General features: G+C 40.1%; 1 protein-coding gene across 1 annotated transcript in view; it reads left to right on the forward strand.

The window, feature by feature from the left end:
• Nucleotides 1-11,063, forward strand: part of LOC117533837 (general transcription factor 3C polypeptide 1) — a 42,284-nt gene extending 31,221 nt beyond the window's left edge. The window contains 7 exon segments of the mRNA XM_034197801.1: nucleotides 992-1,125; nucleotides 1,602-1,706; nucleotides 3,317-3,618; nucleotides 6,781-7,089; nucleotides 7,091-7,317; nucleotides 9,063-9,249; nucleotides 10,598-11,063. Of these exon segments, the coding sequence (XP_034053692.1) occupies nucleotides 992-1,125; nucleotides 1,602-1,706; nucleotides 3,317-3,618; nucleotides 6,781-7,089; nucleotides 7,091-7,317; nucleotides 9,063-9,249; nucleotides 10,598-10,807 (1,474 nt within the window). The 3' untranslated portion in view covers nucleotides 10,808-11,063.
• Nucleotides 11,064-12,830: the final 1,767 nt, after the last annotated feature.

Raw genomic sequence — 12,830 nt, forward strand, 5'->3', positions numbered from 1 at the left:
ATCCATTTAACATACAGTATCTATGTTTATTATAAAAAATTTCTGCATGTCAAAATGAAAGACAACCCACACACCTATCAATCATCAAACCGTGGGGTCTTAATTCATTATGTGTTGATTTCTATTAACGGGGGAGTACTTCAGGAAAGTCGACAGAGGGGGGGGGGCGGCGGCTAGTGGAGTACTTAGTGACCACAGAGTGTGTGAACGTTGTGATCAGCTGTTTTAGCGCAGTTCTCCAGTGAAGGGGGGGAGTCTCCCTCCGCAGCCGGTTGGCGTAGTTTTGGCACAATTCCGTTGTACAGACCGACGTTAACATCAGCCCTGTCTGTGCACACGGAGACCGACTGTCGTCCGGTGATCTAACCGCCTTCTGGAAAAGCTTCACAAGTACATCGGTACGCAAATGCGCTTTGTGACACAAGTGACGGTACGCATTTCAGATTACGCACATAACCTGCGTACCAGTTATGTGCACCCCTGTACTACAGCAAAAGTATTCTCCGTCGGGACTTCCTGCAACAACACCACGCCGTTATCTTGATTCTGATTGGCCAGAAGACATTATCAAAGATGTTCTATTGAGAAGACGATCACTACGTGACAAAAGTTTTCAAAACCGTCTTCGGTATTTCCAGACAAGTGGCTACTGAAATCAATCTGATTTACGTCTGTGCAATTTACTCCGCGCGAGTTGTCAGACTTTATTTTGCTTACTTTAACATCATTTTTCATGGTGGGGCTAAGCCATTTCTTGGTATGGGTGTAGCCTACCCCAGCCATACCCTGGCGCTGCCACTGGTGGGATGTATGGGGCGGGCCATTCTGCACATGCGTTAAATGCGTTAAATATTTTAACGCAATTAATTCAAAAAAGTAATTACCGCCGTTAACGCGATAATTTTGACAGCATTAATTAGAATATAAAGTGACAGTTGTGGAAATGTTGTTACGGTTAAAAATAGCAATGTTGAGGTACATTTGTTTTCAGTTTGGTGGCGCTGGAAGAAGAGGATGATGATGAGGGTGAGGATTGTGACGGGAAGAAGAAACTGGAGGTGAAGTCACATCAGGCGTCTCACACCAACTACCTGATGATGCGCGGATACTTCTTTCCTGGCATAGGTGGAGTTTTAATTGTTTGTGTGTTTTCTGCTTTTGGGTTTATTTGTGTCCTTCGTCTCTACAGGATTTTTAGATACTTCATTTGAAACGCTTTGCACCGGATGAAATTAAGTACATTTTTTGTGAAGGCACCGAAGTTTTTGTTTATATTTTCTCATAAGGTCCATATCTAATTAAGTTTTTAGACATTAATTACAAAAGATAATCCCAATTTCTTTGTAATTTAATTCGGTAAATTTGATTTGGATAGAAAAGTAAAAAATAAGTCCTTTTATTTACAGACATCTTTTTTCTCCTTAAATGTCTAGTTTTTTGTTTGGTTTTATATCATTGTCAATGTGCTATCATCGTGGTTAGGACTGTTGTTCAAACGGTAATTAAATTATTTCAGAAATATCAAAAGATAGATTTACCGGCAAATAAAATAATACTAAATTGCTGCCTTTTGTAAAAATGTGAATTTGTTTTGTTTGTAGTGAAAATCCGTAACCTGAACACTCTGGATAACATCGTGGTGGAGTCGTGCATCATGAAGCTGCAGCTGCGCAGCACTCCTGCTCACCAGCTGTTCAATACAGAGGGTGAGTATCCACTGTAATGTAACAGAGCTGCTCAATCAATCAACACTTTATCTACATCTCAATATGGACCAGTGCAATATTCAAAAGGCAGCATGCACACAGCATTCTGTCATAGTAAAATATGTGAAGTCTCGTGGTGCTGCAGAGAAGTCCCAACCTACTAACTTTTCTACAGATATAAAAAAAACAGTAAATGTTAAACTCAATTCAGGAATGCTAAAAAGATCTATTATCTAATTTATTTACTTTTATTTTATTTATTTTGTATTTGTTTTTTAATAGCTAATTTGAATAATAATTAGGAAATGATCATACCATTTATTGTTTTTTATTTTATTTATATTTATTTCTTATTTTTTTCAAAATATATTGTGAATAATGTCTCGACACAAATCATATCTCAATGCAATATCATGCAGCACTACCAAGTAATACACGTACAAACCAGGGTTTCCGCTAGGATTTTTTGTTGCCGGTCAAATGTCCGGAAATAATTTATTTTACCGGACAAATTTGAAACTTACCGGTCATGTTTCAATAATAATAATAAGAATTGTGTAGCAGAGTTTCCATTAGCAGGTAATTACCGGACTAGGACCGGATATGCTAATGTTTAAAACTCAGTTAATGGGGCTCATTTTTATATTGCTTCAGTTTATAATCCTAACAGATCGAAAAATTCAGATTCATTTTTCAATAAATGATTCCACAAACAACATAATTATTACATTCAAAGAAACTACTTGTAGTAGATGAAGTACATTATTCAAAAGTTTAAATTAACTTTGAATAATAACACGGGAGAAACGGATCCTCTCTCCCTCCCTCTCTCTCCTGACAGCCCGTCAGTTTCTCATGCAGCTCGCTAAACAGTGGGCGGGGCTTCAGGTGATCATGCAGCAGCTGATCCGATCTCTCTCTCGGTCCGGTTATACTTCACTCGCGTTTATGTCCATATCGTTCAGATCCAGCTCTCCTGATCGGCCTTTATAGAGAGCACCGATCAAACTATTAAGAGTGAATATCGGCCGATAATGATCGGCGGCCAATCGATCGGAGCATCCCTAATTATTACCAGACATTTTGACCGGCAGGTTTTGAATTTACCGGTTTCTAATAAATGTTACCAGCTAAAAAACGGTAATTACCGGCTAACGGAAACCCTGGTACAAACACAGGGTGTTTCTCAATGTCGAGGACGCTTCCTTGGTAGCACATGTACCTCCGAGTCACTTGCTTCAGAAGCAAGGCAAGAATCCTTCCTAGCCTCGGAAAAAGAAGAATGGTGGAACAGGCTAACAGGTGTGCGTCATATGCGAGGCCCCGCCTTAAATGGAGTGCGATTTCCGCCAAAGATTTGGAAATTGGTCCGTGCGCAAAGTATTGTGGGGATTTGAAGACCGCAGAGTCTACACATGTGCAGCCTCGAAATGTCTCGCTACGTAGGACGCCGGGCTCGGTAGAATTCCAACGAGCCTGGACATTGGAACAGTCGATGACGTAGCATCCTTGAAATAGTGGCTCTGGAGCATCCTTCCTTGACATTGAGAAACATCCACAGCTTCATTTGCAAAAAAGTAATTATTTATTTCCTTTGTCTTCATTTTTAGACTTTCCACCGCTGGACTTGTCTAAATGCGGTCCATCCCTGCTGCCCTCCGTCCTCTCCTCCTCCACCCGCTCTTCCTCCTCCTCTTCCTCCTCCTCTCCCCACAGTGTGAAGGAGTGTGAGAGGCGTTTGGTTGAGCAGAGAGGTTACACTCCTCAGGACGTTAAAGCGTGTGTTCAGCTCAGGAGGAGTCTAGAGGCAGCGAAGGAGAGCGGTCTGGGGGTCCAGGACCTCTACGAGACTCACGCTCAGCTGCAGGAGGCGCAGGGGGGCCGCAGCAGGAGCCTGCAGCTGTACCTGAAGGTAACACGGACAAACAGACGCAGTATATTTGATAGTAGGGCTGCACAATTATTCAATTAAGTCAAAACTGTTGGGAAAAATCGTTTCAAATATTTGTATTGAGAAGAAAGTGTAAGCAATAGTACAGACTTCTTTGGGGTGGAAATCATGCTTCCCTTTTTCAACATAGAAGACAAACCGAACAGCCAACAAGAACTAATAAAGAAAAAACAGCATGACAGGAATAGCATACTTAATGACATACCTAATCATAGTGGGAAAGAACATACAAAATAGTATATATATAATACAAATAAATAATAAACTTAAAGGGTGCAGATGAGCCCAGACTACCCCCAAATTCTGAAAAATCAAGAAAGAAAATCACATTTGATGTAGATTGTTCAAAACAACAAATCATTGTTTTACATAAAGTATATATAAATAAGAAATTGGAATTTTATTTTGCCTTAAATTGAAGACATTTTTTAAAATGTTTATTATATATAACATAATTATTCAACTAATAAATAAAAAATCTATTGAGAATAATACCCAAAATAATCGCATTTAAAGTGGGTTATAGCCAGGGGTGCACATAACTTTTTTGCCCTGGTTCTCAAAGGAGCACCTGGAGATGTTGCTTGGTGCTCATCCTTAAAATTAAATAAACCGTAACTTTTGAGGGGGTCTTGACTTTATTTGCCAGACACACGGCACTGAACACACATGCAGAGGTGAACACAGAACACACATGCAGAGGTGAACACAGAACACACATGCAGAGGTGAACACAGAACACCCATGCAGAGGTGAACACAGAACACCCATGCAGAGGTGAACACAGAACACCCATGCAGAGGTGAACACAGAACACCCATGCAGAGGTGAACACAGAACACACATGCAGAGGTGAACACAGAACACACATGCAGAGGTGAACACAAGACAACATTAGCACGACCAGTAATCCTACAAGCTGTCATCACTCCCCTCCTGACTGTTCTCCTCACTGTCTTCCTCTCTGTCAGACATGGTAGCTGATGATGTAGGCCTACTACTTCCTCTCTGGTTGAGTCTGTGATTAGATGCTTGCATCCACAAGTCAACAGCTGGGTTTGGGTCGAAAGTCTCTGTTGTCATCTTAGACAAGTGGATGTAATCAAATAAGTATGTGAACATAACCAATAACCTACCATAGCCAATAACAAATTAATGTAACTTATTTTATTTGTGTTGTTCATTCATATCTTATTTTACCTTAACATTTATTTATTTATGCATTTTTTTTTTATCTCCAGTTTTAAAGGATATTTTTGGTTACTGTCCTATAGTATACATTGGAATGATTTAAAACCTGTTTATCCCAATAATTATAAAGGAGTGCCTTGGAAATATGTGTTTACATAAATTGTGACCAAACCGTTTGAATTTAGACTTTACCTCACTGAGCTGTAGTTATCAGCCTCTCAGTCTGACTGGAGAGGACTCTCCCTCCACATTATTGTAGAAACATCTTCTTCTTATCTCCGTTAGAGCAGCTAGCACGGCACCAGATTATAATAACAACAGCGCTGGTACCACCCTCCCTCGCTCACTCGCATTTTGTCTGTGAGCTGCGGGCGCCAGATAAGCCAACATCCCCCATTTTCATCACTTACAGCGCCCATCGTACAGGGCAAATGAAAGGTGGAACCGGGGTGAAAAAGGTGTTACATTTACTTAATTATGAATATTGTTACATCAAGGCCGAAAATTAGGATGAGCCCTAACGGTCAAAATGTTTTTTTCCCTCCCAGAACTGCAAGCGCAGCACCTCCCCAGATCTGGCGCCCTAGGCCCTGAGTTCATATCATGGTTCATATGCAACTCGCAAATATCTTTCTCTCTCTCTCTTCCTCATCTCTCCTCTATTTTCTCTTTTCTCTTTTCTCTTATCTCTCTCCCTCTCAATGTTGGTACGCAAATGCGCTTTGTTTCAAATAACCCGGTGCTCTTTTTTTGGCGGAGGTGCGCATGCGCACCTGCGTACCAGTTATGTGCAGCCCTGGTTTTAGCACATTGGATTCCTTTGTTTACTTACGGAACACAGTGACATCACTAACACTCGCATTTCTATTGGCTAGCGCTCCATCACATTGTACGTGATAGGCTAAGGGGCGGGACATCTCTAAGCGTTTGCTGCACAGTAAAGGCACAAAATACAATTAGGAACCTGAACATTTGCATAAAAATGTACTCTTTAGGTGAAAGATCTGTTAATAATAATAATTGCTGTTTGGTAACAATTAGTTTCCTTGTTTCGTCTTCCTCAGTGTTTTTTTATTGAAGAACAGGCGCAATCATACAGGGTCACAATTGAGACAATGATCTGTTCTAGAACAAACCATCACCCATCTCCTCCCGTCCCACCCCACCTTGAAAAGTTGAATACAAAAATAAAACATTGATTCCACGTTCAGATATAGAAAATAAAAACACAGTGACAAAAAATTATATTAATAACGATAAGTAAATAAAATGGCAGGTAAAAACGGATCAGTAAGTACAAATATAAATAAGAAGATATGTAAAAATAAATAAAAATATTAAAAGAGAAATCATTTCCCGCTATCAGGTCGGGAGTGTTTGGAGGTTGTTGAAATAATCTATGAAGCATTGCCACTGCTTATAAAAAACTGTCTACAGAGCCTCTAACGTAACGTCCACACGGTTGCGTCGCGTGCTTCAACGGAGACGCTTCCCATTCACTTTGAATGGGGTGACGTCAAGCTTTGCCGAACTGCATTGTGGTTCCGTCGCTTCGCTTTGCCTCCGTTGCTCGCGCTGAAAGTTGAGGAAAGTTCAACTTTTCAAGCGTCGACGGAAGCGCCAGCCAATCAAATCATATGCCAGTACAAGCTCTAGCCAATCAAACCGTGTGCTTGTGTGTCCGGGGCGGGAGATTAATGTGATTGGTTGTTGGTTCGCGCGCCAGACACGCCCCCGGCAAGCTTCAACGTGACGGAACCGCGTGGACGCACCGTTGGAGTATATTTTACCTTCTCAAGTTTCAGAAAGAATACCAGGTCTTTAAGCCAAATAGAGTAAAATGGGGGTTTAGGGGCTTCCCAATCTAATAACATTCTGCGACGAGCTTTCCTCAGTGTTTTCTCTGATCTTTTTATTCCCCTCTCTCTCCAGGAGCTGCAGGAGGAGGGCCAGGTGGTGAAGGTGGGGGGTCTGGGTCCTCGCTGGGTGCTGATGCAGCACTCTGAGCCCTGGCTGCTGACCGTGAAGCAGCCCTCCAAGAAATGGCACGAGTCCCGCCTCAACTCCAACAGAATCCCCTTTCTGGAGAAGAACCACAACATCCCCTTCATGCGCATGAGAACCAGGCGGGAGGTCCGAGAGCAGGAAGAGGAACCGCCGGCGAAAAGATCAGCTGTGGAAAAACAAGGAGGCGAAGATGTAGCGGGATCATCGAGTGACGCAACGGGAGAGAAAACCAACTGAGGAAGAAGAGCTGGAGAGGAAGAAAGAGAGGACAGGGGAGGGGAGTGGGGAGAAGCTGGTGAACTTGGAAGAGGAGGGAGGAGAGGTGGTGCAGTCTGAAGAGGAAAGAGAGCAGGAGAAAGGAAAGGAGGAGCTGGACAGTGAGGAAAAGAAAGATAATGGAGCAGAGAGTATGGAGGAAGAGGAATCCTCTCCATCAACAAGCCCGACTGGAGTGGATAAGGAGTAAGTGGGAACTATGACTTCTTATCTCATGGAAGTGACTTGTGTATTTCCATTTTATTTGTAACTTTATTTAGCATCGACTTTAGTAATTAGCGTAATAAAAAATATGTTTCCCTTGGGTCCATATGAAAGGTATTAAAACATCACATTCTTGATAATCTCAACAAAACAGAAAGAAACAACAATACTATCTATCACATTCATTATATCACAATCACAGTTAATAAAATCAAATAAAAGATATATTCAAATAGGTATGTTTACACTACAAATAATACTGACCTTCACATGCAGAGTATTAACGGAGCCTAGACTGATTTAACATTAAAATAACATCATTTCTTTCAAAACTGATTCTTTCCGATCATTCAGTTTTGAATATCCTTATTCTTTACAGTTTTCTATATGTATATATTTACCGATATGAATATATACTGGGTATATTTTGGTCTATTTTTAACTCATGTGCAATGCCTTGTTAACACGATGCTTTGATAAAACAATTTAGACATTTTGGATCAATAAAGCAAATCTATTTTAAAGGGGACCTATCATGCAAAATGCACTTTTATACATAAAGATGTGTCCCCGGTGTGTCAGGGAACTCACGCAGCGTCAGAAAATAAAACCCTCTCTCTTTTCCTCCGTACCCAAATCACTAAAAACGGGGGAACAACGGAGCTGATCCAGATTTGCGTCCGATATGACGTAATATCTGAAATGTGGACCCACGGCCCTTTCAGAAACGTTGCTATCAGAAACAATGACCGACTGTTTTGGACGTAATATGGTCGGTGTTTACATTAGCATCGCTAACACTCAGAGCTAACCTGTACTGGAGAGCATGTGTGTGAAGAAGCAGGAAATAAAAAGGAACTCACCTTGTGGTATAACCGGCAAGAGAGAAAGCCTTTGAGCTCCAAACTGTTTCAGAAGTAATCCTTGATAATCCATGATATGGCGTTTCATCACGGCAGTATTTAGTTTAGACAGTAGTTGCCGGGTCCCGCATGAGCTCAGCCCCCTCCTTTATTATTATTTTATTTTTTTTATATAAAGAGTTCTACCCAAATCAGCACTTTTGAAACAGGAAGTGAAATAGAGCGATATGAGGCATGGCTAGAATGGGTGATCTGTTTGGTATTTTGAGCAAAACACTTCATAGACATGTTTTTTATATATTTGTATATATCTGAGACCTATGCTATTGCCTACAAATAGCATGATAGGTGACCTTTTAATGTTTAAAGCCGTCAGAACCAAAAATATCGTATTCATCCCACAGACTTATCGACTTATGTATTTCCCTTTTATTTTAAAAGGCAAAATAAAATGAGAAGTCTAACATTTAAAATAAAAAGGCTAGCACACGTTAATAAAATATAATAAGATAAGACTTTATTTATCCCGAAGGAAATTGTTGTGCCAGAGTAACACAAATGCAATAAACACATCAGCATAATAATACAACTCTACACTAACAGTGCAGTCGAAAGAGCAATTAAATATCTACAGGAAACATAGACGGTCACATAATTAATGTAAATATTAACAGTATTTAGTAATGCAAAAAAGCGTAGTGGCAGATACGTAATTGCACGTTATCATAGCACATTATTAATAATAATAATATTGCACAAGTTCACTTCTACGGTTAAAAAAGTCAAGTAGCAGTATTTGGTTTTAGGTAAAAACACGTCCTGCGCTGTGTGTCATGTCTTTAAATCTCCGTCTCGTCCTCGCAGGGAAAACGTGAGCTTCATCAGCCGGCCGTGGCGCATGGTGGACGGGAACCTGAACCGGCAGGTGTGTAAGGGCATGCTGGAGGCCATCCTGTACCACGTGATGTACCGACCCGGACTCACGCAGCAGGCGCTGGTGGAGCACTACAAAGACGTGCTGCAGCCCATGGCCGTGCTCGACCTGCTACAGGTACACACACACACACACACACACACACACACACACACACACACACACACACACACACACACACACACACACACACACACACACACAATAACACTCACACATCAATAACACTCTCAGGCACAGGGGGCAGAAGTACTCAATTGTACTTTCATAAAAGAACAAGAGTGTAGGAATACTCTGTTACAAGTAGGAGTCTTGAGTCACACCTGGAGTAAAGTTCATAGTGACATTCATAGAAGCATGCTTTTGAGCACCAGTCAATCCTCAAATTAAATACAGAGCTAAATTGTAATGTTTTGTTAATAATAATAATAATAAAGCTTTATTTATATAGCACTTTTCATACAACACATGCAGCTCAACGTGCTTTGCAAAAGGACACATCACAAGTTAAAAATAAACAACAAGAGATTCCCCTCAGATTATTTGTTAAGAACTTTAAAAGGTACAAGCGGCAAAATATAACATTTGATCAGGTGAATAGACACAAGAAGGTAAAAGGCTTGATAATACAAATACAATAAATAATGGTTTCTCTCTGACAGATAAAACACAAGACAACTGAGTCGATGCAACAACTTAAAATATAAAACCCCATAAAACAAAGTGAACATGTAGGTACAACAGAAATACAAATAAAAAGGTAATAGTAATACAAATGCCATAATTCTATTAAAGGTTAAACGATTAAGAAATGAAAAAGACCAACGTAAAAATAAACATTGCTATTGAAGCATGTTAGATTAATAAAATAAGATAAATGAAGACCTATGAAATAAAATAAGGAGTTTGTTCCCTTGTATCTTGTCCATAATATCAGCTCTTGTTGATGTTGCAAATGGAGCTGCTGTGATGCAAGAACATTTCAGACTCAATCTGACGATGAGCTGTTATCGTATCGTAAAGAACTTCCGTGCTGGTGTTTCAGCAAGTTTCCAGCCTGAGTGTTTGCAGCAGCTTGGAGCCCAACACAAATGTCCTCCCAGATCAATAAAGTATTTTACTCATTTCAGAAAAATGCTTTTATTTAATTCAGAAGAAATGTTAAGATCGTGGTGAATTGCCATTATCGGAATAAAAGATGTGTGTCCTTTCTTTTGATGAAATGACAGTATATCGTTTACAAAATCAAAGGTCCAGGATGTTTTGGTGCATTAAGGATTTAGGAGTTTTAGGTATATTTTTTTATCATGAAAAGCAATTATTTCGGCTGGGATCATTGGGGACAAACACAATCCTCCTTTACTTACTTGTATGTTTGTTGAACTGTTTGGCTATTAAGTAACTTACATTCTCTCAACAACGGCACCAAGTGACAGCTTCTCCTTGCTCACTGTCTGCTCTGCAGGCGCTCACAGACTCCGGCTGTGTGATGAGGAAGACTCTGGTGAGAGCTGCTAAACCTTCGCTGTTCGCCCGCGCTGTGAAGACGAGCAGAGAGACGAAGGCGATGATGGAGGAACCGGACTGCGTGTTCTACGAGCCGACCATCAGCTGCTGCCTGCGGCTCGGCCAGATGCTTCCCAACGAGCGACACTGGAACAGCTGCATGCCCTGAAGTCACCCTGGAGCATCAGAGACTTGATATGGCTTTTAAAGATCAAGTTTAAAATGTTCTCCTCGCCACAATCAGTATGTTGTGATAAACCTAAAAGATTTGATTTGACTAAATGTTTCATGGCATCAGGTTATTTGACAGATTTCACTTCTGGTTTTACAGAACAGGGATTTCTTTGTACATTTATTTGTTAAAACCTTTCGTCTGTGTTCCTTTTTTGTTTTGACATTAATAATAAAAAGAATAATTATTTGCATTCTGACTTTGTCTTTTAGATAAGTAATCATTTTTCACAAGAACAGCGTAAGGGCCCGTCTCCACATAACTCCTTCTGATCTCCAGGGTACATAGTCGATCTTCTGAGTGCTTCGCCTCTTTTGAGTTATTAATATTTCAAGTTTTCAGAAAAGCGACGGTGTAGAATTTGCATGAAAAGCTTGTTTTCGGCCGAGTCGGTCCGCCTCAAATGATCATCACAAAGACCCAAAAGGCTGGTTTTGGAGTGGATCAGCCCATGGATGTATAAAGGAAACTGGACACGGCGTTGGAGGCGGGACTCGTTCATTCCAAGTCTCCAGGAAGTGCGCCGGATGTGGATGCAAATGCTCGTGGTGGCCAAACGGTGGTGCAGTATACAAAAACTAGCTGCACCTTCACCAGCTTTGATAACACTTGAATGATCAATAATTATAAAACACATCATATATATTATTCTGAAATGGGCCAATCTGCATAATGACTACTTTAGTATAGTTTGATGCTAATACTTTTGCACTTTTACTTAAGTATCATGTTGAAAGCAGGACTTTTACTTGTAACGGAGTATTCCTCCTACTTCTGTGTCAGTTGTGACGTCATTGGGCCCAACAATACTTTTTCCCATCGACTGGTTGTTGTGACTTGTTGCTCCACTTATCCGGGTTCCAAAATGTTCAGTCTTCCAGAGAAAAAGGGGAAAAGTTGTCTCTGGCCGACCGTTGAACTTTAGATTCAGGATGAGTCGTGTTGTCGTGGATATGAATCGCTCACAACGTGAAAGAATAACACAGAGAGAGATCAATAAAACACATATAGTTGAGATTAATTATTTGTGTTTCCTCGTAGGGGCACGGCCAAGCTTTATTTTTTATTTTATTTATTTTTTATTTTCTTTATTTCGAACAGATTAAAAAATAAAAATAACAAATGTGAAAACAGAATACCGTATTGTTATAATACAGTATTTATCCACATTCATGGTAATATTTGTATATTCAACAAAAAAACAAAAAAAATTCTTCATATTAATAATAATAATAAATCATATGTGTCCGAAAGGGAGTAGGAGGAAGCAAATGCTTATTAATTCCCACCCCTTACTTGATCAATGATTGTCCTTTAAATCATTATGCAAGTTATTCCTACTTAGATTTACATTTATACATACATACAATAATTACACCTTTCTTCATTCTCATATTTTTCCAAAAAAGTGTTTCTGTACATCCTTTTAAACTGAATTATGCTTTGTTTGAACTCCTGCTCCAAACCATTCCATAAAATCACCCCACAGATTGTTAAACTCATACGGCATACACGGCCAAGCTTTGCCTACACACAGATCCTAAATAGTGGCAGCATCACAATTGATTTTGCTCACAAATTGCAGATATATATCAACACATCCTACAGAGGTCACACACGCTCATACATGAGTAACAAGTATGTCTGTGTTGATGAGTCGGGTGAGTGAAAACGCCAGAGGGGAAGTGATGTCATGAATAAAATCTGATCAAACAGCTCCAGGTCTGAACTACAAGAATACAGATTAGTTGTGTCCGTTTGCTCTCAGTGGGTGTTGGATTACACCATGATTGTGTTCACTATTTGGGTCATTTCACAGTTTATCAGTAGTTTCTGTACTGTTATGCTTTGCACTAAATATAAAGGAGATATTCATTACATATGTCAGAGCAGAGGTGGTCAGTTTTTTACCTCTAAGGGAACACTGTCTGAATCACTACACTTCCACTACAGGTGGTTT

Source organism: Gymnodraco acuticeps, unplaced genomic scaffold, assembly GCF_902827175.1.
Source record: "Gymnodraco acuticeps unplaced genomic scaffold, fGymAcu1.1, whole genome shotgun sequence".
NCBI classification, from domain to species: domain Eukaryota; kingdom Metazoa; phylum Chordata; class Actinopteri; order Perciformes; family Bathydraconidae; genus Gymnodraco; species Gymnodraco acuticeps.